The sequence below is a fragment of the Cervus elaphus genome, chromosome 5 (assembly GCF_910594005.1).
Source record: "Cervus elaphus chromosome 5, mCerEla1.1, whole genome shotgun sequence".
NCBI classification, from domain to species: Eukaryota; Metazoa; Chordata; class Mammalia; order Artiodactyla; family Cervidae; genus Cervus; species Cervus elaphus.
This window is the reverse complement of record NC_057819.1, coordinates 19,704,661-19,731,395: the sequence shown is the minus strand read 5'-3', so window position 1 is coordinate 19,731,395 and position 26,735 is coordinate 19,704,661. Positions and strand designations below refer to the sequence as shown.

Genomic DNA, 26,735 nt, shown 5'->3' with positions numbered 1-26,735 from the left:
CTGAGCACGCATGCATTCACTTTTGAAAGCTGTTGATTCTTTTCAGTTCAGTTCAGTTGCTCAGTTGTGTCTGACTCTTTGCGACCCCATGGACTGCAGCACGCCAGGCTTCTCTGTCCATCACCAACTCCCGGAGCTTATTCAAACTCATGTCCATGGAATCGGTGATGCCATTGATTCTTTTAGCTTTTCTATAAATTCAGTGAGATCCTTAAAATGCACATGAGATTGGGTAACTCGGTCAAAGTCACAGGATCCAGAGCAAAGGGCTAGGTTCTGGTTTAAAACCCTGAAAACCTGAACTCTATAATTGCCAAAGAGGAAAACACAAATGAAACATACATCGTTTACCAATTAGAATCAGGAATGAAAATAAGTAAAGATTTAGCCATTAAAATCCAGAGGAGGTTGTCATCACCTTTCAGAAGAATATGGTTCCTATAGTACTCAGCCCTAAAAGGAAGGAAATTCTGACATGTGTTACAACATGGATGAACCCAGAGGACATTATGCTGAGTGAAATAAGCCAGTCACAAAGCAACAAATACTGTATGATTGCACTTCCATGAGTTCTCTACTGCTGCTGCTGCTGCTAAGTTGCTTCAGTTGTGTCCGACTCTGTGTGACCCCATAAGACGGCAGCCCACCAGGCTCCCCCATCCCTGGGATTCTCCAAGCAAGAACACTGGAGTGGGTTGCCATTGCCTTCTCCAATGCATGAAAGTGAAAAGTGAAAGTGAAGTTGCTCAGTCGTGTCCGACTCTTAGCAACCCCATGGACTGCAGCCTACCAGGCTCCGCCATCCATGGGATTTTCCAGGCAAGAGTACTGCAGTGGGGTGCCATTGCCTTCTCCACCATGAGTTCCCTAGAGTAGTCAAATTCAGAGAGACAGAAGCAGAATTGTGGTTACCAGGGGCTGTGGAAATGGGGAATTATTGTGTAATAGGGACAGAGTTTTAGTTCACATGAGAGAAAATTCTGAAACTGGATGGCGGGAGCGGTTGTCCAATGCCGGGCCAGCCGGAAGATTTCAGCGAGCAACACGACGCGTTCCTTTAGGCTAAGAAAAAAGGAGACAGAACAGATGGGGTCGAGAGGATCGCTGCAGTCAACGATGATTCTTTATTTCTCAGGGTTACATATATACTAAACCAAGAAGAGAGGCATCCCAAAGAAAATTCTTCCCCATGTACATCATCTTTAAGATAACAATCACCAGAGCTCTCTCCTGGCGCCAAAGGCATCCTACTTATCTTAAGGGCAGTCGTGCAAAGCCATCTATCTGCACCTTGTGTGCATTCAAGGCTCACTAATGGTCTGTTAGGAGTTAACTTGGATAGTAAATTTCAGAGGGGTGGCGGGACAGAGAGCTATGTCTGCGAACAGACCCTCGACAATCAATCAAGGCAGCTCCCAGAGTCAGCTCTTTCAAGCCGCTCCCCGCAGCTCCCCCTCTTTTATTTAATAAAATGGCACGCCTGATTCTTTTGGCGTAAATAATTACTGTGTAGGACAGCCTTGATGTCCCACAGCTCTTTGACAAATTTCTTTATGATACAAGGAGTAATGCACACAAAAAGCGCTAATACCAGAAGCATGGCCACGACCCCTGAAAAAAGATGCCAAAGTGAGGTTATCGAAGGAAAATTGGAAAACAAACTGTTAACAAACTCTTCAGCATTTTCTGCCAAATCCATACTAGCCCGAGGAGCATTTTCTATATCAAGAATTTCCTGATGAAGTTGTAATAGATCTAAGGAAATGTTTTCATTATGCCAAATACCATCTAAATGTGATTTCACTCTGTCCCAAGGAGTTTCAGTATCATTATAAATTTTTGGTGTAACACAAATCCAACGATAGTTAGCATGACATCTAATTTTTGTTCTTAGCTTTAACCCTTGCACTTCTCCCAAAAATCTTACTGCATCATAAAGCGCATTTAGTCTATCCTCTAATTTTCTATCTATATCTTCTTGAATCCCTAAAGCCTTTGAAGTGTTTTTTGCCAAATCGTCTACAATGCCAGCAGTATGCACAGATTGAGCTAAAGATACAGAAGCAGTAACAGCAGAAGCAATTAAAGTTATAAGCGTTACTACTCCTAGAATTATTAATCCTATCCCCCTTCGTGGCCTAGCAAGGGCTGTACGCACCTTATTCCACAGCTCAAGCCCTGACTCTTCATACCAAGGCTCAGTAAGATTTACAGGCAACATAACAAAAGGTGGTTGTTTAACTATCAAGACTCCAGAATTATTTCTTATTCCTTGAATGCAATTGGTTAGGGTACAATTAAAACAATGAATATAATATTGACTATTATTCTTAGTAAGATTTACAGAACCAGCAATAATCATAAATGGATAAGGTACACAAGCCCGAGGATATCTCCAAGTTGCATTCCAAAAAAGTCCACCTTTAACCTTTTCTCCAGTCTGCATGAAGGATCCGCTTGTTTCAAAAGCGGCCAGCAACTTCCAGACCTCAGTTTGATAAACAAGGGTGCCGCCAAGATTCCAAATTCTCGCTGCAAACTGTCTGTTACTTTCCTTTCCGGGGTTTCTCTCTGAGTCTGGCGACCAGTCCCACAGTGAGTGCGTGTCATTAGTAATAGAATACACCGTAGCAGTCTCATTCCGGCAGAGTTTCCATGGCACCGCTATATGTTTCCCTTTATGCCCCAGGCCACAGAATGGGATATCCTGGGGTCCCGTCCCGTTGCGTCGCTGTGCATGCCCTGTGAGCTTGGTCACACCAGGAATATCCACACTCCAGCCAGTGCTGTAATCAGAATATCCAACATCTGTAACAGTGAGACAACCTGAAACATTATGATTTCGGAAAAAGCACATTGGTAATTGTGAAGAGGATCCCGTATAAGAAATACTGGCATTCTGTGGAAAAATATGCTTATCAGAAAACCCCCCCAAAAGTATTGTGTCATTCACATACACAGGAACAGAACTCATTTCCCATCCAACGGGCTGTAAAAGAGGGGGATCAGGAACATACGCCCAGAAGATACTGGCTTCCATGGAACTTATCTGGTTTAAAAGAAGTAATAATGAAATTAATATACTAGTAGGAGAGGCAGGGGAAGGGTTGGAAGCATTCTCACACGCCATCTGTAACAGTTCCTGTATCTGCTGAGCTGTCGGCAGCGGGACCGTCTCCTGGATTGTGAGCTGTCTCATTCGCTCCTCCAGTGCTCTCCTCTGCCGTGCGTACCAACCTTTCCGGGAGCCAGCGCGGCGCTTCGGCATTCTGCGGGAAAACACAAACATGACCTCTCCCCCATATTAGAACTGGATCTGGCCCATGCCATCTGCCTTCTAGCGGGTCTTTCCACCTGACTAATGGCCGTGCCTTTTTATTATCATAGTGCCAAAAACGTTGAGCTGCTGATTTTCCATTTTTATCAAGGCTCAGAAAATTTAAAACAAACAAAGCATGACTAAGAAGATTGTTAGGCGTAATAGCATACAAACTCCCCCTTTTTAATTTTTTCAGTTGGTGCTGAAGGGTTTGATGTGCCCGCTCAACAATTCTTTGGCCCTGTGGGTTATATGGGATTCCAGTCTTGTGTACGATGCGCAGCTGGGCACAAAAGGTTTGAAAATTGCGGCCAACATATCCAGGGCCATTGTCTGTTTTGATGCATTTAGGTAGGCCCATAGCAGAAAAACTCCGTAAACAATGCTGCTGCAACAAACTTCTGGCACAAGGTGGGGCTATTGGCCATACCCTGTGGCAAAACTTTCCAATGATACCTGCGCATTGGTTGGGAAAAATTAACAGATGGAACACTAAAAGCAAATCGAGGGCAATCTTGAGGTGCTAGAGGAATAGTATAAAAGCAGTCTTTTAAATCTAGGATTATTATGTGGGCATTCCTAGGAATAGCCATGGGAGAAGGCAATCCTGGTTGTAATGCTCCCATGACTTCCATAGTTTCATTAACCGTTCGCAGATCCTGCAAAAGCCTCCATTTCCCAGATTTTTTCTTAATAACAAAAATGGGCGAATTCCAAGGTGAATTAGACTGTTCAATATGTCCCAATTCTAACTGTTCCTGCACCAGTTGTTGGGCAGCGTCAATTTTCTCTTTGGAAAGGGACCACTGATCAACCCACACAGGCTCCTCAGACTTCCAAGTAATAGGATCTGCGTGAATTACAGGAGGATCAGAGGTCCCTTCTGAAAATACCCAAGTCCACTTCTTTTTGGTAACCTTTTTGTCTGAACAGGCGCAACAGTTCCCTGATTATTTCTTCCAAGTCCCGAGGTGGGAAGAAGCCCTTGATCTAAAAGCTGATTGCTAACCTGATCACTGGGGCTGTATAAATATACTCCCATATGAGTCATAACATCTCGTCCCCACAAATTTACAGGGAGGTTTGGGAGGACATAAGGTCTAATGTCTCCTTCGTGACCCTCATGGTCAGTCCAATGTAACAGCTCTGTACTTTGTTCAGGGTTATTAGTTTGACCAATTCCTTGCAATGTTGATATAGCTATCTGTTTAGGCCATTCTCGGGGCCAGTGTCTCTCAGCAATAACAGAAACATCAGCTCCTGTGTCCAGAATGCCTGTAAAGAACTTTCCATTTATTCTTAATGTGAACTCAGGACGATTATTAGTTATTGCCTGGACCCAGTAGGCGTCAGAGGATCCAAAGGCACCTTCCCCTCTCCTGGAAGCCAATGCTTTTCCTGTTTGCACCGCAGGAACCAATATCAATTGAGCTATACGCTGTCCACTAGCTATGGTGGTAATGCATTGTGGGGAATGGGCCATAATTTTGATTTCTCCTGTATAATCAGCATCAATTACTCCAGGAGCTATGAGCAGTCCTTTTATGGTGGAGCTGCTACGTCCAAGCAAAAGTCCAACGGTTCCATCAGGCAAAGGGCCGTATACCCCAGTGGGCAGAGCCTGCATTCCCATTTCGGGAGTCAGTACTGTGTAGGAGGAGGAACAGAGGTCCAAGCCTGCGCTCCCTGAGGTGGCTCTGAACAAGTCTGTAACTCGCCTTCTACCATCTGATTTCCCTGCATTGCCCCATAACATTGTTTCGGGGCCAGGGGCTGGCCCCTCACCCAGTTTCCCGACTGCGAGGGAAGTGGGTGGCCCTGGACATCAATTTTAGATTTACAATCTTTTGCCCAATGTCTTCCTTTTTTACACCTAGGGCATAAATTAGGAGTTTTAATATTCCCTGAATTGGCTCGTTGGGGGCAAAAGGCAGCACGATGTCCAGGCTGGCCACAAACAAAACAGCCAGCATTTCCTCTACTAGGTAATCCTCGTTTATTTTTCATTTGCTGTTGATATAATACTTCTTTTATACTTTTACCTTGTAAAGCTGCAGCCAGGGTAATACCCTGCATATAGGAAGGTCCGATATCAGCACATATACGAATGTAGTCTGATAGACCTCCCTTTTTTCTGTACGGTCTAAGTGCAGCCTGACAGGCAGAATTTGCATTTTCATAGGCTAATTGTTTAGTAAGCACTATTCCAGCCTGCTCATCAGCTATAATCTTACCTACTGCTTCAAGAAGACGAGCCACAAAATCTTGATATGGTTCATCAGGCCCCTGACGAATTTTTGAAAGTTCCTCAGTCTTATTACTAGAGCAAGGGAGCTTTTTCCAAGCCTGCCGAGCAGCATTAGAAATTTGAGCATATGCTCCAGGCAAATAGTTCAATTGAGCATTGGTATTCTGGTAGGCCCCTTCCCCTACCAACATTTCATATGTAGTATTGATCCCTTGTCGCTGGTTTAGTTCAGCTATATGGCCACATTGTTCTGTAAATTCTGATTTCCATAATAAATAGTCCCCTCCTGATAAGCAAGCTCTTGCAATTTGTTTCCAATCACTAGGTGGCAAATTTTGACCTCCTAGACTCTCTATCATGGTCTGGGTAAAAGGAGCCGTAGGTCCATATTGACCACAGGCAATTTTTAATTCCTTTAGTTGTTTGAAAGGTAAAGCTTCATAATACCTTTGGTTTTCATGCTCGAATACCGGGAAAGTAGCGGAGAATCCCTGAACAGTTTCTCCAGCTCTTTGGGCCTGTTGCATAGCCTTTTGCAAGGGGGACAAACTGTGTGATTCACGAGTTATATTCAACAAATTTTCAGGTTTGGAAATAGGTGGAGGATCTAATCCAGCAATAGTTGAGGGTGCATAAGCAGGAGGCGCAGTAGAGATTGCACCAGCGCCTTCATCCCTACCTTCCCTTTTTATTTCTTCCTTTATTGTTATTAATAATTTCTGCATGAGTGCCTCCAGACCCTTTGTCGGAGGGGCAGCTGCTGCCTGCACATTCGAATTGTCAGTTACAAGTAATTCCCAATGATCATCCTTATGATAAGCAGCTGCCTGCTCCTCTAAACTTTCCTCATCCTCTGGAGTCAGCGTTCCCTCATTTTCCTTCAAAGGTTTTGCAGATTCTAATTCAAAGTTTGTGGGTCCTTTCCCTTTAGGAGTAGCATAAACTTTAGGAGTAGCATAAATTGGTTCTTTGGGTTGGAGCATGTGTTTTAATTTACTCCCTTCCTCATGTTCAAAATCAAGGCAGTCTCTTATTAAAGACCATAATGAAAATGTTTCCACAGGAACCTTATTAGGTCCGTGGAGAGTATAATATGTTTGAATCTGTTTCCCTATCTTTTTCCATATCTCTAAACTCATAGTCCCTTCCTGTGGAAACCAGGGACATACTTCCTCAACAAAACTAAGAAAAGTCTGCAATTTTGTTTTAGTAACCTGCATTCCCCGATCCTTCAACATTATCTGTAACATATGCACAAACAACTGACGACTATTATCTTGTCCCATGGTTTATACTCTCGACAATATTCCTTCCTGCCCCTCAATATACAAGTACACACACTCTTACTTACCTTAATAGTTTCAACGGGCAGCGGCCGCAAGGAACTTTCGTCGAGCCCCACGTTGGGCGCCACTTGCCGGGCCAGCCGGAAGATTTCAGCGAGCAACACGACGCGTTCCTTTAGGCTAAGAAAAAAAGAGAAAGAACAGATGGGGTCGAGAGGATCGCTGCAGTCAACGATGATTCTTTATTTCTCAGGGTTACATATATACTAAACCAAGAAGAGAGGCATCCCAAAGAAAATTCTTCCCCATGTACATCATCTTTAAGATAACAATCACCAGAGCTCTCTCCTGGCGCCAAAGGCATCCTACTTATCTTAAGGGCAGTCGTGCAAAGCCATCTATCTGCACCTTGTGTGCATTCAAGGCTCACTAATGGTCTGTTAGGAGTTAACTTGGATAGTAAATTTCAGAGGGGTGGCGGGACAGAGAGCTATGTCTGCGAACAGACCCTCGACAATCAATCAAGGCAGCTCCCAGAGTCAGCTCTTTCAAGCCGCTCCCCGCAGTCCAACAATGTGAATGTATTAATGTATTAAACTGTATACTTTGGCCACCTCATGCAAAGAGTTGACTCATTGGAAAAGACCCTGATGCTGGGAGGGATTGGGGGCAGGAGGAAAAGGGGATGACAGAGGATGAGATGGCTGGATGGCATCACTGACTCGATGGGCATGAGTTTGAGTAAGCTCTGGGAGTTGGTGATGGACAGAGAGGCCTGGTGTGCTGTGATTCATGGGGTCGCAAAGAGTTGGACATGACTGAGCGACTGAACTGAACTGTATAGTTTATTTATTTTTAATGTTTATTTATTTGGCTGCCTCCAGTCTTAGTTACAGCACATGGTATCTTTGTTGCATCAAGTGGGAATATTTCATTGCAACGCTCAGACTCTCTAGTTGTGGCTTGCAGGCTCAGTAGCTCCAAAGTCTGCAGGATCTTAGTTTCCCTACCAGGGATCAAACCTGAGTTCCCTGCATTGCAACGCAAATTCTCAACCACTGGACCACCAGGGAAGTCCTTGAACTGTATACTTTAAAATGGTTAAGATGGTATATTTTGTTGTGTTTTACCACAATTAAATTTTTGTTAATGGAAAAAAAGAAAGAATATGGTTCCAAATCTGCACTGGGAATGTTCTGTGTCTTGATTTGAGTGTTTTACTACATGGGCATGTTGTCTTCGTGAAAAATCCATTGCAATTTCCATACTCTTCTGTATGTTAGTTTGTGTGTGTGTTAGTTGGTCAGTCATGTCCAATGTTTTGCAATCCCATGGACTGTAGCCCACCAGGCTCCTCTGACCATGGGATTCTCCAGGCAAGAATACTGGAGTTGGTATCCACTCCCTTCTTCAGACCATCTTCCTGACCCAGGGATTAATCCCATGTCTCCTGCATTACAGGCAGATTCTCTACTGTCTGAGCCACCAGGAAAGCCCCCACTACATTAATTTACTTCTGTTAAATTTGTAAGACAACTGTTTCTTATCAGTGGTAAAGTAGACAGCTCACTGTCACTTCAAGGTTTATATACTATATCCAAAGGCAGAAGCAATAGAATTTGAAGGAGTTTGGAGTGGGTTGAATAGTCTCCCCACCACAATATTCATGTCCACCTGGAACCTCAGAATGTGGCCTTCCTTGGAAATGGTGTCTCTGCAGATGTAATTAAGGTCAGGATTAAGATGAGATCCTACAGAATAGGATAGGCCCTAAATCCAATGACAAGTGTCCTTATGAAAGACAGAAAAGGGGAATTCCCTGGCAGTGCAGTGGTTAGGACTCGATGCTTTCACTCCCAGGGGCCCTGGTGGTGGAACTAAGATCTCACAAGCCACACAGTTAGGCCAAATAAACAAGCAAAATAAAAGGACAGAGAGACACATAGTGAGGGCCATGCAAAAATGGAGACAGACATTGGAGTGATGCTGCCAAAGCCAAAGAACACCTAGCACTACCAAAAGCTGCAAGAGATAAGGAGGAATTTTCCATTAGAGACTTTGGAGGGAGTGTGGTCCTGCTGACACTTTTATTTTGGACCTCTGGCCTCCAGGACTGTGAGAGAATAGGTTTCTGATGTTTTAAAGCACCCAGTTAGTGATCACTGGGTATGGCAGAAATGAATACAGAGATATTTGGGACAAATTGGAGAGAAACTTGAGTATTCCCTTGATACCTTTTGAGAGACCTAACCAAGGAGGCTCAATGAAGATGATGTGGTGGTATAGCTTGGCCACTGGCTTTCATCTTTCTGGTTCTTTCTTCCTTTCCCTCTTCCATTCAACCCTCACCACTCACATTTTCTTTTTATTTTTGCTAAGCCCAGAAATAAAAATGAAAATATTGAAAAATCCCACCAGTAATCTAGGTTGAACCAAAAGCATGGAACTTGCTGAGAAAAGGCCACCCATTAAAATACTAGCACGTAGAATTCTTTTTCTTTTTTTGGGGGGTGGGGGCAATACTGCAAAGTTTGTGGGATCTTAGTTCCCTGACCAGGGATTGAACCTGGGCCCTTGTCAGTGAGAGTGTGGAGTCTTAACCACAGGACCATCAGGGAAGTCCCCAGAATTCTTATCTTTACATGGCAAACCTATGAATGATTGAACTATTACAATCAATGTTGTATACTGTGGCTGTTTAAGAGTCATCTTAGAAAGAGAGATTGAAGCACCAGCATATGTATTCATATCATCTGATGACAAAAGTTTTCCTAGATATTCTGGCTCCATATGACCAAAAACATCACCAACCACAGGGCATGTGATATTATGAGATAGAAAGAAGAGGAAGAAATTTTGTAAATTACCACTTCTTCTTTTGAGGTATGAAACAGAATATGGGTTATGAGTAACATCCTCTGTAGACTTAAAAAATCAAGTCTATATAAAGAGCATTGGAAAAAAATAAGTTGGCAATAGTCCTGGCAACATGCCATTTTTCCTGGTTCATTGTATTATTTATTTGAATACAAGGAATATCCTAACACTTCATACATAGATGCATAGTCATATAAACAAGATATTCTCTGAAGTAGTTCCAATGGACTTGGATACTGAGTAAACATCACAGAATAAAGAACGAGAAGGGGGACTTCCCTGGTGGTCCAGTGGTTAAGACACCACACTTCCATTGCAGGGGTGCAGGTTCAATCCCTGCTTGGGGAACAAAAGTTCCCATGTGTCTCAAGGTGCGACCAGAAAGTAAAAACAATAATAAAATAAAAATGAGTGGGAGTTAGCTAGGCAAAGAGGGGGGAGCAAAGGCTTGAAATACCATTGGTATGTGTAGAGAATTGCTCCCAGAGACAAGAGTGGGAGTGGAAAAAATCTGATCATATATTTTTTAAAATATATATTTGGCTGTACCAGGTCTTAGTTGTGGCATGTGGGATCTAGTTCTTTGACCAGGGATCACAGCCTGACCCCCTGCATTGGGAACACAAGTCCCAGTCACTGGACCACCAGGGAAGTTCACTGATCACAGAGTCTTTTTTTTAAATTAATTTATTTTAATTGGAGGCTAATTACTTTACAATATTGTAGTGGTTTTTGCCATATATTGACATGAATCAGCCATGGGTGTACATGTGTCCCCCATCCTGAACCCCCCTCCTACCTCCCTCCCCATCCCATCCCTCAGGATCATCCCACTGCACTGGCCCTGAGCACCCTTATCTCATGCATCAAACCTGGCTTGACGATCTGTTTCACATATGGTAATATACATGTTTCAATGCTATTCTCTCCAATCATCCCACCCTTGCCTTCTCCCACAGAGTCCAAAAGTCTGTTCTTTACATCTGTGTCTCTTTTGCTGTCTTGTATATAGGTTCATCATTGCCATCTTTCTAAATTTCATATATATGCATTAATATACTGTATTGGGTGTTTTTCTTTCTGACTTACTTCACTCTGTATAATAGGCTTGTTTCATCCACCTCATTAGAACTGATTTAAATGCATTCTTTTTAATAGCTGAGTAATATTCCATTGTGTATATGTACCACAGCTTTCTTATCCATTCATCTGCCAATGGACATTTAGGTTGCTTCCATGTCCTAGCTATTGTAAACAGTGCTGCAATGAACATTGGGGTATACTTTCAATTCTGGTTTCCTCAGTGTGTATGCCCAGGAGTGGGATTGCTGGGTCATATGGCAGTTCTATTTCCAGTTTTTTAAGGAATCTCCACACTGTTCTCCATAGTGCCTGTACTAGTTTGCATTCCCACCAACAGTGTAAGAGGGTTCCCTTTTCTCCACACCCTCTCCAGCATTTATTGTTTGTAGACTTCTTGATAGCAGCCATTCTGACTGGCATGAGATGGTACCTGATTGTGGTTTTAATTTGCATTTCTCTGATAATGAGTGATGCTGAACATCTTTTAATGTGTTTGTAGCCATCTGTATGTCTTCTTTGGAGAAATGTCTGTTTAGGTCTTTCACCCATTTTTTGATTGGGTCGTTTATTTTTCTGGAATTGAGCTGCATGAGCTGCTTGTACATTTTTGAGATTAATTCTTTGTCAGTTGCTTCAATTGCTATTATTTTCTCCTATTCTGAAGGCTGTCTTTTCACCTTGCTTACAGTTTCCTTCGTTGTGCAAAAGCTTTTAAGTTTAATTAGGTCGCATTTGTTTATTTTTGTTTTTATTTCCATTACTCTGGGAGGTGGGTCATAGAGGATCCTGCTGTGATTTATGTCAGAGAGTGTTTTGCGTATGTGTTCCTCTAGGAGTTTTATAGTTTCTGGCTTTATGTTTACATCTTTAATCCATTTTGAGTTTATTTTTGTGTATGGTGTTAGAAAGTGTTCTAGTTTCATTCTTTTACAAGTGGTTGACCAGTTTTCCCAGCACTACTTGTTAAAGAGATTGTCTTTTCTCTATTGTATATTCTTGCCTCCTTTGTCAAAGATAAGGTGTCCATAGGTGCGTGGATTTATCTCTGGGCTTTCTATTTTGTTCCATTGATCTATATTTCTGTCTTTGTGCCAGTACCATACTATCTTAATGACTGTAACTTTGTAGTATAGTCTAAAGTCAGATTCCTCCAGTTCCATTCTTCTTTCTCAAGACTGCTTTGGCTATTCGAAGCTTTTTGTATTTCCATACAAATTGTGAAATTATTTGTTCTAGTTCTATGAAAAATACCATTGGTAGCTTGATAGGGATTGCATTGAATCTATAGATTGCTTTGGGTAGTATTCTCATTTTCACTATACTGATTCTTCCAATCCATTAACATGGTATATTTCTCCATCTATTTCTGTCACCTTTGATTTCTTTCATCAGTGTTTTATAGTTTTCTACATACAGGTCTTTTGTTTCTTTAGGTAGATTTATTCCTAAGTATTTTATTCTTTTTGTCACAATGGTGAATGGAATTGTTTCCTTAATTTCTCTTTCTGTTTTCTCATTGTTAGTGTATAGGAATGCAAGGAATTTCTGTGTGTTAATTTTATATCCTGCAAATTTACTATATTCATTGATTACTTCTAGTAACTTTGTGGTGGTGTCTTTAGGGTTTTCTATGTAGAGGATCATGTCATCTGCAAACAGTGAGAGTTTTACTTCTTTTCCCATCTGGATTCCTTTTATTTCTTTTTCTTTTCTGATTGCTGTGGCTAAAACTTCCAAAACTATGTTGAATGATAGCAGTGAGAGTGGGCACCCTTGTCTTGCTCCTGACTTTAGGGGAAATGCTTTCAATTTTCACCATTGAGGATAATGTTTGCTGTGGGTTTATTATATATGGCTTTTATTATGTTGAGGTATGTTCCTTCTATTCCTGCTTTCTGGAGGGTTTTTTATCATAAGTGGCTGTTGAATTTTGTCAAAGGCTTTCTCTGAATCTATTGAGATAATCATATGGTTTTTATCTTTCAATTTGTTAATGTGGTGTATCACATTGATTGATTTGTGAATACTAAAGAATCCTTGCATCCCTGGGATAAAGCCCACTTGGTCATGATGTATGATCTTTTTAATATGTTGTTGCTTTCTGTTTGCTAGAATTTTGTTAAGGATTTTTACATCTATGTTCATCAGTGATATTGGCCTGTAGTTTACATTTTTTGTGGCATCTTGTCTGGTTTACACATTTGATACTACACTTGATCTTAGCCAAAAGGCCAAAAGGCAATGCCAAAGAATGCTCAAGCTACCGCACACTTGCACTCATCTCACACGCGAGTAAAGTAATGCCCAAAATTATCCAAGCCAGGCTTCAGCAATACATGAACCGTGAACTTCCAGATGTTCAAGCTGGTTTTAGAAAAGGCAGAGTGTTGGGGTCCTTTAATGGACCGGAACCTGGTGGTCCGGAGTCGACTATGAGAAAGTGAGAGAAGGAAAGAGGCTAATATTCCCTGGGTTATGCAGCCGGCCTTCATGTTCCAGGGAATCAGCCAGAAAGAGAGAGAGAGAGAAAGAAAGAAAGACGTGGGGACCCAAGCTTTGATGGAACACGGGTGCTTTATTGAATTCTTTAAGAGTATATATACCAGTAGCTTCTTTAGATAAAGATCAAGAGACCAGACTTTACAAGTTTACCAAGGAAGCAAGGAGCAATAGAGGCCATAAGGCCAAAAGGTGATCCATATCAAAATAGGGTCGTAAATAGTTACTTTTCACCGTATGGAAAAACTAACGAAGGAAATGCATGCATTCCTCAGTCCCAGGAGAGGCTTGCCTCTCCTCTTAATTCCTGAATATTCAGGAATTAATAAGGAACAGAGGATTCATGACAGATCCAAAACAGCACACAGGAAGCCTCCTGTTAAATGCTTCCTGACAGCAGAGGAACCAGAGATCAAATTGCCAACATCTGCTGGATCATCAAAAAAGCAAGAGAGTTCCAGAAAAACATCTACTTCTGCTTTATTGACTATGCCAAAGTCTTTGACTGTGTGGATCACAATAAACTGTGGAAAATTCTGAAAGAGATGGGAATACCAGACCACCTGACCTGCCTCTTGAGAAACCTGTATGCACATCAGGAAGCAACAGTTAGAACTGAACATGGAACAAGAGACTGGTTCCAAACAGGAAAAGGAGTACATCAAGGCTGTATATTGTCACCCTGCTTATTTAACTTATATGCAGAGTACTCATGAGAAACACTGGGCTGGAGGAAGCACAAACTGGAATCAAGACTGCCAGGAGAAATATCAATAACCTCAGATATGCAGACAACACCACCCTTATGGCAGAAAGTGAAGAAGAACCAAAGAGCCTCTTGATGAAAGTGAAAGAAGAGAACGAAAACGGTGACTTAAAGCTCAACATTCAGAAAACTAACATCATGGCATCTGGTCCCATCGCTTCATGGCAAATAGATGGGGGAACAGAGGAAACAGTGGCTGGCTTTGTTTTTCTGGGCTCCAAAATCACTGCAGATGGTGACTGCAGCCATGAAATTAAAAGACGTTTACTCCTTGGAAGGAAAGTTATGACCAACCTAGAGAGCATAATAAAAAGCAGAGACATCACTTTATCAACAAATGTCTGTCTAGTCAAGGCTGTGGTTTTTCCAGTAGTCGTGTATGGATGTGAGAGTTGGACTATAAAGAAAGCTGAGCACAGAATTGATGCTTTTGAACTGTGGTGTTGGAGAAGACTCTTGAGAGTCCCTTGGACTTCAAGGAGATCCAACCAGTCCATCCTAAAGGAGAGCAGTCCTGGGTGTTCACTGGAAGGACTAATGTTGAAGCTGAAACTCCAATACTTTGGCCACCTGATGTGAAGAACTGACTCACTGGAAAAGATCCTGATGCTGGGAAAGATTGAGGGCAGGAGGAGAAGGGGATGACAGAGGATAAGATGGTTGGATGGTATCACCAACTCAATGGACATGGGTTTGGGTGGACTCCAGGCGTTGGTGATGGACAGGGAGGCCTGGCATGCTGTGCTTCATGGGGTCACAAAGAGTTGGACACAACTGAGCGACTGAACTGAACTGAACTGTCTGGTTTTGGTATTAGGGTGATGGTGGCCTCATAAAATGAGTTTGGCAGTTTACCTTCCTCTGCAATTTTCTGGAAGAGTTTGAGTTGGATAGATATTAGCTCTTCTCTAAATTTTTGGTAGAATTCACCTGTGAAGCCATCTGGTTCTAGGCTTTTGATTGTTGGAAGAGTTTTTATTACAGTTTCAATTTCCATACTTGTGATGGGTCTGTTAAGATTTCCTATTTCTTCCTGGTTCAGTTTTGGAAGGTTATACTTTTCTAAGAATTTGTCCATTTCTTCCAAGTTGCCCATTTTATTGGCATATAGTTGCTGATAGTAGTCTTCATATTTCTGTGTTGTCAGTTGTGATTTCTCTTTTCATTTCTAATTTTGTTGATTTGATCCTTCTCCCTTTTTTTCTTGATGAGTTTGGCTAATGGTTTGTCTATTCATTTATCTTCTCAAAGAACCAGCTTTTAATTTTGTTGATTTTTGCTATAGTCTCCTTTGTTTCTTTTTCATTTATTTCTGCCCTAATTTTTATGATTTCTTTCCTTCTACTAACGCTGGGGTTCTTCATTTCTTCTTTTTCTAGTTGCTTTAGGCATAAAGTTAGGTTATCTATTTGATTTTTCTGTTGTTTCTTGAGGTAAGCTTGTATTGCTATGAACCTTCCCCATAGCACTGCTTTTACTGAATCCCATAGGTTTTGGGTTGTCGTGTTTTTATTTTCATTCATTTCTATACATATTTTGATTCCTTTTTTTTATCACAGAGTCTTATTGATATCTTAAGGATGAGTAAGTCAATATGTGTACATATTGAAAATAACAACAACAAAAACCCTAAAAGTATCAAGGTGGCTAAAAAGCTACAGAATATAGCAGTCGTTTTATAATAGCCAAAAGGTGGAAACAACCCAAATTTCCATCAATGGATAAACTAAGTGTGGTCTATCTACAGGGCTTCCCGGGTGGCATTAGTGGTAAAGAATCTGCCTGCCAATGCAGGAGATGTAAGAGAGGCAGTTTTGATCCCTGGGTCGGGAAGATCCCCTGGAGGAGGGCATGGCAACCCACTCCAGTATTCTTGTCTAGAGAATCCCACAGAGATGTCCATAAAGCAAAGAGTCCTTTAGGACTCTTTGTCCTAAAGCAAAAAGTCAGACACAATGGAAGCAACTTAGCAGGCATGCACGGTCTATCTATGAAATGGAATATTATTCAACCATAAAAAGGAATAAAGTACTGACACATGTGCTACAACATGGAAGAAACTTGTGGCTGCAAAGGCCACATTATCATATGATTCCATTTACATATTCAAGTGTCCAGAAGAGGCAAATCCATAGAGAGTAGATTAGCAATTGCTTGGGAGGTGTGGATTGGGAAGGGGTATAGGAAGATGATAGCTAAAGGGTATGCGGTTTCTTTAGAGGTGATGGAAATGTTCAAAAATTGACTGGTGATATGTGTGCTTAGTTGCTCAGTCGTGTCCAACTCTGCAACCCCATGGATTGTAACCCACCAGGCTCCTCTGTCCATGGGAATTCTCCAAGCAAGAATACTAGAGTTGGTTGCCATGCCCTCTTCCAGGGAATCTTTCCAACCCAGGGGTTGAACCCAGGTGTCCCACATTGCAGGCAGATTCTTTACCATCTGAGCCATCAGGGAAGACTGTAGTGAGAGTTGCATATATTTGTGATGTACTCCAAAGTATTGAATTGTACACTTTTTTTTTTTTTTTTTTTTTACTTGTACACTTTAAATAGGTGAATTGTATGGTATGTGAACTATATCTCAATAAAGCCTTTTTTTCTCAAGCTGTAGGACTACTTACCAAGGGAAAGTCAGTTTAGAGGTTGTATTCTTTGGTCCTATGGACGTCAGAAGGAGAGTTCAAAATGAGAAATTTCTCTAGGAATGTCTTTGTTCCCTCTAAAAAACACTACGCCTTGGTTGTTTGAAAAGCACAAGCCCTTGTTTTCTGGTTGTTTTGGGATATTTAAAGAGTTCAGCAATATGTGAACCGTGAACTTCCAGATGTTGAAGCTGCTTTTAGAAAAGGCAGCGGAACCAGAGATCAAATTGCCAACATCCGCTGGATCATCGAAAAAGCAAGAGAGTTCCAGAAAAACATCTATTTCTGCTTTATTGACTATGCCAAAGCCTTCAACTGTGTGGATCACAATAAACTGTGGAAAATTCTGAAAGAGATGGGAATACCAGACCACCTGACTTGCCTCTTGAGAAATCTGTATGCAGGTCAGGAAGCAACAGTTAGAACTGGACATGGAACAACAGACTGGTTCCCAATAGGAAAAGGAGTACATCAAGGCTGTGTATTGTCACCCTGCTTATTTAACTTATATGCAGAGTACATCATGAGAAACGCTGGGCTGGAAGAAGCACAAGCTGGAATCAAGATTGCCATGAGAAATATTAATAACCTCAAATATGCAGATGACACCACCCTTCTGGCAGAAAGTGAAGAGGAACTAAAAAGCCTCTTGATGAAAGTGAAAGAGGAGAGTGAAAAAGTTGGCTTAAAGCTTAACATTCAGAAAACTAAGATCATGGCATCATCTGGTCCCAGTACTTCATGGGAAATAGATGGGGATACAGTGGAAACAGTGTCAGACTTTATTTTTTGGGGCTCCAAAATCACTGCAGATGGTGAATACCACCATGAAATTAAGACGATTACTCCTTGGAAGGAAAGTTATGACCAACCTAGATAGCACATTAAAAAGCAGAGACATTACTTTGCCAACCAAGGTCCGTCTGGTCAAGGCTATGGTTTTTCCAGTGGTCATGTATGGATGTGACAGTTGGACTGTGAAGAAAGCTGAGCACTGAAAAATTGATGCTTTTGAACTGTGGTGTTAGAGAAGACTCTTGAGAGTCCCTTGGACTGCAAGGAGATCCAACCAGTCCATCCTGAGGAGCTCAGTTCTGGGTGTTCATTGGAAGGACTGATGCTGAAGCTGAAACTCCAGTACTTTGGCCACCTCATGAGAAGAGTTGACTCATTGGAAAAGACCCTGATGCTGGGAGGAATTGGGGGCAGGAGGAGAAGGGGATGACAGAGGATGAGATGGCTGGATGGCATCACCGACTCGATGGGCATGAGTTTGAGTAAGCTCTGGGAGTTGGTGATGGACAGGGAGGCCTGGCGTGCTGCGATTCTTGGGGTCGCAAAGAGTTGGACACGACTGAGCGACTGAACTGAACTGAACTGAACTGAGAAGGAAAAAAAAACCCACTGAGTAGCTCCTTAATCTTTTCTAGAGTTTATGGTAAGACTTAGCTGTTTTGAGTTCAGATTTAGAATCTTGTCATGCTTTCCAGTTGAGATCATATAGAATGATGGCCACTGGGCTCTGAGATGTACAGATACACTGTGGATTTAACTCATCCATAAATCTCAAGTGGAAAAGCGAGAGGAGATAAACCAGATCGGAAGACAAGATGTTTGTCCTGGCATTTTCTCCCACTTCATCAAGAGTATTGTAAGGTCTCCCACCAAGATGGCTAAAATTAAAAGGACTGATATACATGCTCCCCAGTGTTCACTGCAGCACTGTTTACAATAGCCAAGACATGGAAGCTACCTAAATGCCCATCAACAAATGAATGGATAAAGAAGATATGGTACAGATACACGATGGAATGCTACTCAGCCATAAAAAAGAACAAAGTAATGCCATTTGTAGCAAACTGGATGACTTAGAGATTATGATACTGAGTAAGTCAGACAAAGAAAAATATGATACCATATGCAGAATCTGATTTTTAAAAATGATACAAATGAGCTTATTTACAGAACAGAAACAGACTTAGCAGTTATCAAAACTAAATTTATGGTTACCAAAGGGGAAATGGGGAGGAGAGGGATAAATCAGGAGTTTGAGATTAACCTATACCCATTACTATATATAAGACAGATAAACAACAAGGACCTACTGTATTCCTCAGGGAACTCTATTCAATATTCTTTGATACCATATATGAGAAAAGCTTCTGAAAAAATGAATATGCATATATGTATAACTGAAACACTTTGCTGTAGACCTGAAACTAACTCAACAGTGTAAATCAACTAAACTCCAATACAAATTTTAAAAATACATAAAAATAATAAAATTAAAAGGACTGATGATTCAAAGTCTCGTCACAGATGTGGGGTAATCTCTCACACATGGCTAGAGGGAGTGTAGATGGTACAACCACTTTGGCAAGACTGTTTGGCAATGTTTACTAAAGCACTTCCACTCCCGGAAACACACCCACAGTCAGTGAGTGTTCTTCTTCTTTTTTTAAATGTTCTTTATTTTTTGGCTGTGCTGGATCTTCATTGCTGCATGTGTTTTTCTCTAGTTGTGGCAAGTGGGGGTTACTCTCTAGCCATCAGGGAAACTCTCAATGAGGGCTTCTGTCCATCAAAAACATGTACAGGAGTGCTCAGAGCAGCTTCATTCATCATTGTTAAAAACCGGTAATAACCCAGGTATGTGTCAAGAGTAGAATGGGGAACTTCCCTAGTGGAACAGTGGATAATAATCCACCTGCCAGTTCAGGAGATACTGGTTTGACCCCTGGTCCGGGAAGATCCCACATGCTGTGGAGCAACGAAGCCCATGTGCCACAACTACTGAGCCTGTGCTCTGGAGTTCAAGAGCTGCAACTACTGAGCCTGCATGCTGCAACTATTGAAGCCTGTGAGCCTAGAGCCTATGTTCTATAAGGTTTAGTTGTTAAATCATGTCTGACTCTTGTGACCCCATGGACTGTAGCCTGCCAGGTCCTCTGTCCATGGGATTCTCCAGGCAATAATACCGGAGTGGGTTGCCGTTTCCTTAGAAGCCAAGAAATGAGAAGCCTGTGCACTTCAGTGAAGAGTAGCCTCTGCTCACCACAACTAGAGAAAGCCCACGCACAGCTATGAAGACCCAGCACAAACAAGAAAAAAAAGCAAGTAGAATGGGTAGGGATGTCCCTGTCAGTCCAGTGGCTAAGACTCCAAGCTGCCAATGCAGAGGGGACTGGGTTTGATCCCTGGTTGGGGAACTAAGATCCCACCTGCTGTCTGGCCAAAAAAAGAGAGTAAAATAGATAAATTAAGGTACATTAATACAATAGGATACTCACAAGAATGGAAAAGAATGAACTACTGCTATTGCTATACAAAATAATACAGGTGACTCTTAAAATGTTGAGGAATGAAGTCAGATTCTAGAGTAGATGCTGTAATAGTCCACTTAAAGAAGGTTCAAAACCAGGTCAAACTAATAATCTATGATGGCAGAGGTCAGAACAATGGTTATTAATGGGGGAAATATGCTCTACCTAGGAGGGGGCACCAGATAGTCTTCTGGGGTGTTAGAATGTTCTATATTTTGATAAGGATTATCATTGTACAGCTGTAGACATAGGGAAAAAGTAACCCAACTTTGATTTATGTGCTTTATTGTATGTAAATTATACCTCAATATTAAAAGAGTATTGCAAAGTAAAGTTGTCTATGCCAGAGGTTTCCAACATGGAGTGCATAGGACAATCCACTGGATATACAGAGAAAGTATTAGAATCTTAATTTTTTATTTTTCTTTTAAAAAATAATTTTTTTTTTGGCTGTGTTGGGCCTTAGTTGTGACACACAGGATCTAGTTCCCTGACCAGGAATCAAACCTAGGCCCCCTGCATTGGGAGTGAGGAGTCTTAGCCACTGGACCACCAGGGAAGTCCCTCTTTGTCTTCTTTTTTAAAATTTAACTATAGTTGACTTACAATATTCTGTTAGTTTCAGGTATATAGCTTTAGGTTTTTTCCATGATAGGTTATTAGAAGATATTGAATGTGTTCATATTTCTTCTTTTCAAAATCTCTACTAAAGGAATATACATTGGGAGTACATATTCAAACGTTTTAACTGAAGGGCATGCCACAGAAAAGTTGGGGGATCACTAGCCTATTATATCTAGGGCACCAGCATTCAACAACTAAAAAGAACCCGTTGGTTATCTTAAGCACATCTGTGTGCTTACTTGGCTACTCCCAACTGGACGGACGTGTTCACCCAAACTCTTTGGTCTTATTCTCTTATTTAAAGCTAACTCTGTCAAAAACTACCCAGGGGAGGGAGCCAATGTGCTTACATAAGCAAAGCAAGTAGATTCCAAATCTCTGGGCCCCAGAAGAAACAGTACAAAGAAGACTGAATATCTTCCATCTTGTCAGACCAGCTTTTCCATCCTTAAGAAGGGCAAGCAGAGAGACCCACTAATTAGATTCTTTACTCCAACTAGTCAAAGGAATGGCAATGAGCCACTTCATGCAAAGCTAGAGATGATGAAAGACTGTGCATGAGTCACGAAAATTAAATATAGTGTCTTTACTTATTTAGTTGTTGCTAAATTTCTCTTTTTGTTATGTGTAATGAGGTGCCTTCATGTGTGCATGTGACCATGAAACATTCAAGGAAGGAATTTTACCCTGAAAAATGGGCAGCCAAATTTACTTATCTCATACAAACGTATTAAAGTCTCCTACATGAGGCACAGTCCTAAGGTTTGGGGACAAATTAATGAATAGTGAAATGATCAATAGAGAAAGCGACAAAGGTAACTTTTAATAGTTTTGGGAAGGAAGTAAATATGGTTATGGCCTAGCAAGTGACTGAGGAAGGAGAGAGGCTGGCCAGAGAAAAGGGGAGAGTGGGAACATTGAGGCTAGAAAGGCAGGTGGACTGGATCCACTTGTAAGTCATGGTGTACATGGGCAGGAAATACTGGGCTGCAACTGAGATCCAGTTTTTAAACACTGTGCTTTAAAAAATGTGACCCTGGACTTCCCTGGTGGTGCAGTGGCCAGGACTCTGTGCTCCCAATACAGGGGGCCTGGGTTCCACCCCTGGTCAGGGAACTACATCGCTAAGAGTTCACATGCTGCAACTAAAGATGCTGCATGCCACAACGAAGACCTGGTGCAGCCAAATCAAGAAAAAAGAATGTGACCCTCCACAGAGGGGTGCCTTTTCCTGGTAGATCTACTGAGAGAACTGTTTATTTTTTAAAAATTTTTGGCTGCATCAAGCAGCCTGCAGGATCTTAATTCCCGGACCAGGGATCAGACCCACACCCCCTGCAGTGGAAACACAGAGTCTTAACCATTGAACTGCCAGGGAAGTCTTAAAGGAGAACCTTTTTTTATAGAAAATCTTCCTAGAAAGTATTGATGAAAAAAATCAATAGTATAAGAAAGAAATGAAAACTTTTACCCCAACCAACCTAAGGATTATAGGTTGAGAGACAGTGACTCAGACAGCTCTGAGGGCTATTCCAAAGAGGTAAGGGGGAGGTTAGCATATATGTGGTTTTCGTGAAGGGGGACATGAAATCTACCAGACATATCGGTAGAAGGTTGCGGTTTGTTACCAGGAACACCATAGTGGGTTTAGTGCTTTTCCAGAGACAGGAAGATGCAAGAAATTGGGTTTACAAAATTCTCTCCTGAAAATATCTAACAATCTGAGGGCCAGTTCTGCCAGTTTTCCCAGAGAACAAAGTGCCTCAGCTTGATCTTCGCCCTGAATTCCTTTCAGGGTGTGTTGTAGGTCAGTGACCACAGCAGTTAATGACTTGATTCTTGTAGAACTGGATGGTGGGCACCATTCTTTATTTTATAACTCCTTTCTTTCAGTCTTAATTGCAATCAAGGTTTGGGAGGTATTTTGTGACCAATTTGTCCCATGACGCTAGGAATGTTCATTTCCAGGTCAGGTGTGGATTTCATTGATGGGCTTTTTTCTTTTTTAGGGAGTGGGGGGCTGTGTTATTACTGGACTTGGAAAAGGAAATGACAACCCACTCCAATATTCTTGCCTGGAGAATTCCATGGACAGAGGAGCCTGGTGGGCTACAGTCCACGGGGTCACAGTCAGACATGACTGAGCGTGCGCACACACACACACACACGAGCTGGGGGCCTACAGTCCATGGAGTCACAAACAGACATGACTGAGCACACACACACACACACGTTACTGGACTAGGCCCTATTAACTATAACCAAAGGCTTTTGGACTACCTGTCTTACTGGTCTGCTATGGTCTAGAAAATGGTTCTTTCCTGTTGCTTCTTTCCAAATCTAAAGCTACACTATTACAATCATTGATCTTACAGAACAATATTATCCGTCATCTCCAAGTCACCTAGTCGTCATTCAATTTATCTGAGGACCAGTCACACATTTGGCCATGCAAGAAACAATAATCTTGTGAATTAGGCAGAATACATGTAATATAGCTAGTAACATAAGGTCGTAAGTATTTAAGCTAAGAACTTCCATTAGGTGTGGCCCAGTATCTTCCCGGGTTGTCTGACCAGTCTGTACTGAACCAACTGCTATAAGGAAACCAATATATTGGCATTTTACGTAGCACTCACTGAAGGTATCGGCACAAACAGATGCGAAGGGAATGGTATCTTCCAGTTGCATGGCCAGTGCCAGAAGAAGAAAAACTGGGTTTTATGGCTGAGCAGGTATTTCTGCCACAGGGGAGGTCTGGTTAATGCATAATGCAGACGCACGGTGCATACTGGAGGGGAGGGAGGAGGCCAACACAAGCAGATAAAGGTTTGTTTCAATATTTCTTGTCTTAAAATGTAATTTTTTGGACAGTGCTACATGGGCATGTGGGTATCTTAAGTCCCCGACCAGGGATCAAACCAGCACCCCCTGCAGTGGAAGCATGGAGTCTTAATCACTGGACCACCAGGAAGTCCCAGAATATAAATTTTTAAAATTTCATCAAGATCTTTGTCTGTTGACATGCCTGGTAGTGCAGTGGATAAGTCTGCCTGCCAGTGTGGGGGACACGGGTTCGATCCTTGGTCTGGGAGAATCCACGTGCCTTGGAGCAATTAAGCCTGTGTACTACAACTACTGAGCCTATGAGCTCTCAGGCCCATGAGCCACACCTACTGAGCCTGAGTTTTTAGAATATGCTTAGGGAAGGGGATGGAGAATGGCTGTATGGAGACAAGTGGAAAATAAAAATGGTCATGGCTAATAAAAATACAATAAATATAATAACAAAAAAGATCCTGGCTAATTATGTATTTGAACTTAAATTCAAATATATTTATATAGCAAAAAACTACTTCATTGGCATATTAAAAGCTAACCTGTGGGCCCACCTGGTGGTCTAGTGGTTAAGAAACCGCCTGATGATGCAAGGGCCATGGGGGTTTGATCCCTGGTCTTGGAAGATTCCACATGCTGAGGAGTAACTAAGCCCCTGCATCACAACTACTGAGCCTGTGTGCCTAGAGCCTGTGCTCCTCAACAAGAGAAGCCACTGCAATGAGAGGCCTAAACACTGCAATGAAGAACAGACCCTGCTCGCCTCAACTAGAGAAAGCCCAACTGCAGCAACGAAGACCCACCACAGCTGAAAAATAAAATAATCTTACCCCCCAAAAAAAGCTAACCTGCTACCTATCAGAACTTGTGTGCATGTCTATTCATCTCCAACCAATTTATTTGATATGCTTCCTAATCTAAAATTATTTTATTGTATTGAGGGATAACTGACATGTAATAATAGTTTCAGGTGTACATAATTCAATATTTGTATATATGATGACGTGATCACCACAATGAATCTAGTTAACATACAGAACTTTACTCTGAACAATGAAACCAGTGTTAAGACAGAGAAAGAAATCCTTTTTAGCCCAGCTTGAGTCCAGGAAGTGCAGGCGTCCCCAACCCCTTGGGCCATGGACCAGTACTGGTTGGTGCCCTGTTAAGAACTGGGCCACATAGCAGGAGGTGAGCAGAGGGCGAGCAAGTGGAGCTTCATCTATATTTACCGCCACTCCCTATTGCTTGCATCACTGCTTGAGCTCAAGAAAACAAGCTCAGGACTCCCACTGATTCTGCATTATAGTAAGCTATGTAATTTTTCATTATACATCACAATGTCATAATAATAAACTGCACAATAAATGTAATGTGCTTGAATCATCCCGAAACCACCCCCACCCCCTGACCCCCGTTTGTGGAAAAACTATCTTCCACAAAACTGGTCCCTGGTGCCAAAAAGGTTGGGGACTGCTGATGAAGTGGAAACGGTCATTTCCATTTGCTACCTTCTAGTGCCACCACGTGACCCTTTTGTTCCTTGCACATTTATGCCCAAGAGTAACAATCACAGGCTCTACTTGTGAGCTCAGCCTTATAATTACAGTTTTTTTAAGGACTAATCACATAGATGCTAAAGAAATACAAATGTAAATACTGAGACACTATTTTCACTGATTAAATTAGCAAGAAGTTTTAAAAAGAAAAACTGCCCACCTTTTGGGAGGATGAAGTAAAGGTGACGTGTGTTTCTGGTAGGAATAGGGTTTCGTGAAGACCGTTGGAAATGCATGCAGTTTGGCAATTTGCATCTAGTCTTTAAAACGTCCTGCGTTCCCTTTGATCTGGTAAATATGTTCCTGGGAATGTATGTTAAGGAAGTAACTCCAAAAATACGAAAAAAGCTTTGTGAAACATACTGGTGTAAAAAGTCCAGAAGACAGTAAGTGGTGGACCATCTAATAAACCTGAAGCCAAGAGGTACACAAATGAGGGGATTAAGGCTTTGGGACATTATATAACAACTCATCTAGGATCACACAGCTAGTAGGTGATGGAGCCAGGGGGGTCAAACCCAGACTTGTTATTTATCCAAAACCCATGTTTTTAATTATATTACGTTGACTTTCCTATACAGAAATATTTTTCTCCACAAGCCAAACAAAGGCAAATGAATTCTAGTATTATCAGCTTCAGTTTATTCACAAGTAGAACCAAAAGAGGTGTGATTAACATTTCTGTGTTCTGGGTACTGCTGCAGGTTTTCAGCTTCACGCAGCCCTTCCAGCCAGCTTCCTTCCTGTCCTGCCAGGGGCTTACAGCCTGCAGCCTTCATCTCTCAGGCTCCTTGACAGATGGCTTCTGTTTAGCTCTGTCATTTCTTGGTATAGGCACGGGAATTAGAAGGTTGCTGAAAGCAAAACGCTGCTTTTTTTCCCCCTATTGGAGGGGGCTTGGCAGTGCAGCACTAGTGGAGGATGACCAAGGGCTGCGTGGGCAGCAGCGCCAGGGGGAGGAGGCTCAGTCTCTGGAACAGCTGCACCCCTGGCTCAGAGCCAAAGCAGCAGCTTTTTTTTTTTTCCACTTGATGTGCTGCTGTGGGATCTTAGTTCCTGAACCAGGGATGGAAGCCGAGCCCCCTGCATGGGAAGCGTTGTCTTCACCACTGGACTGCCAGGGAAGTCCCCAAAGGCAGCTTCTGATATTAGGCTAACAGCCCCTCCCCTTCGGCTTCTCCAGTGCCCCTTCTTCATCTCCCTTTTGCCTTTCAGTCCACTTGATACCTCTGTAATCAGTTCCTGACACTCAATCCTTCTCTGCTTCAACTATCTAGAGTGGTTTCTGTACATCTGGCTGGCCACTGACGGATACACGCAGCAGCAAAGATTACAGACATATTTACTCGAATGATGTTAAAAAGACTGATATTCTGGGACTTCTCTGATGGCCCAGTGGTTAAGACTTCACCTTCCAATGCAGGCGACACAGGTTTGATCCCTGGTCGGGGAGCTAAGATCCCACATGCCTTGTGGCCAAGAAACCAAAACATAAAACAGAAATGATATTGTGACAAATTCAATAAAGACTTAAAAAAAAAAGAGAGAGACTAATATTCTTACCTACATAGGTGGAAGAGACAGGATGAAAGCAGTTGCTTTACTTATGGGGAGAGCAAAATACTTTTCTTCATATAGAGTACCAAAAAACTGATAGAGTCTCTACAAG

General features: G+C 42.0%; 2 protein-coding genes across 2 annotated transcripts; both read right to left on the bottom strand.

Moving 5' to 3' along the window:
• Positions 1-1,355: 1,355 nt before the first annotated feature.
• LOC122693951 (endogenous retrovirus group K member 25 Env polyprotein-like) lies at positions 1,356-7,040 on the bottom strand. Its single transcript, XM_043901963.1, has 2 exons — positions 6,919-7,040; positions 1,356-3,269 (listed from the first exon to the last, which is right to left on the bottom strand). The coding sequence occupies exon 2, from the start codon at positions 3,266-3,268 to the stop codon at positions 1,460-1,462; it is 1,809 nt and encodes a 602-aa protein (XP_043757898.1). The 5' UTR covers position 3,269; positions 6,919-7,040; the 3' UTR covers positions 1,356-1,459.
• Positions 5,101-6,853, bottom strand: LOC122693137 (endogenous retrovirus group K member 10 Gag polyprotein-like). Its single transcript, XM_043900733.1, has 2 exons — positions 5,362-6,853; positions 5,101-5,192 (listed from the first exon to the last, which is right to left on the bottom strand). Exons 1-2 carry the CDS (start codon positions 6,851-6,853, stop codon positions 5,101-5,103), a joined length of 1,584 nt encoding a protein of 527 aa, XP_043756668.1.
• Positions 7,041-26,735: the final 19,695 nt, after the last annotated feature.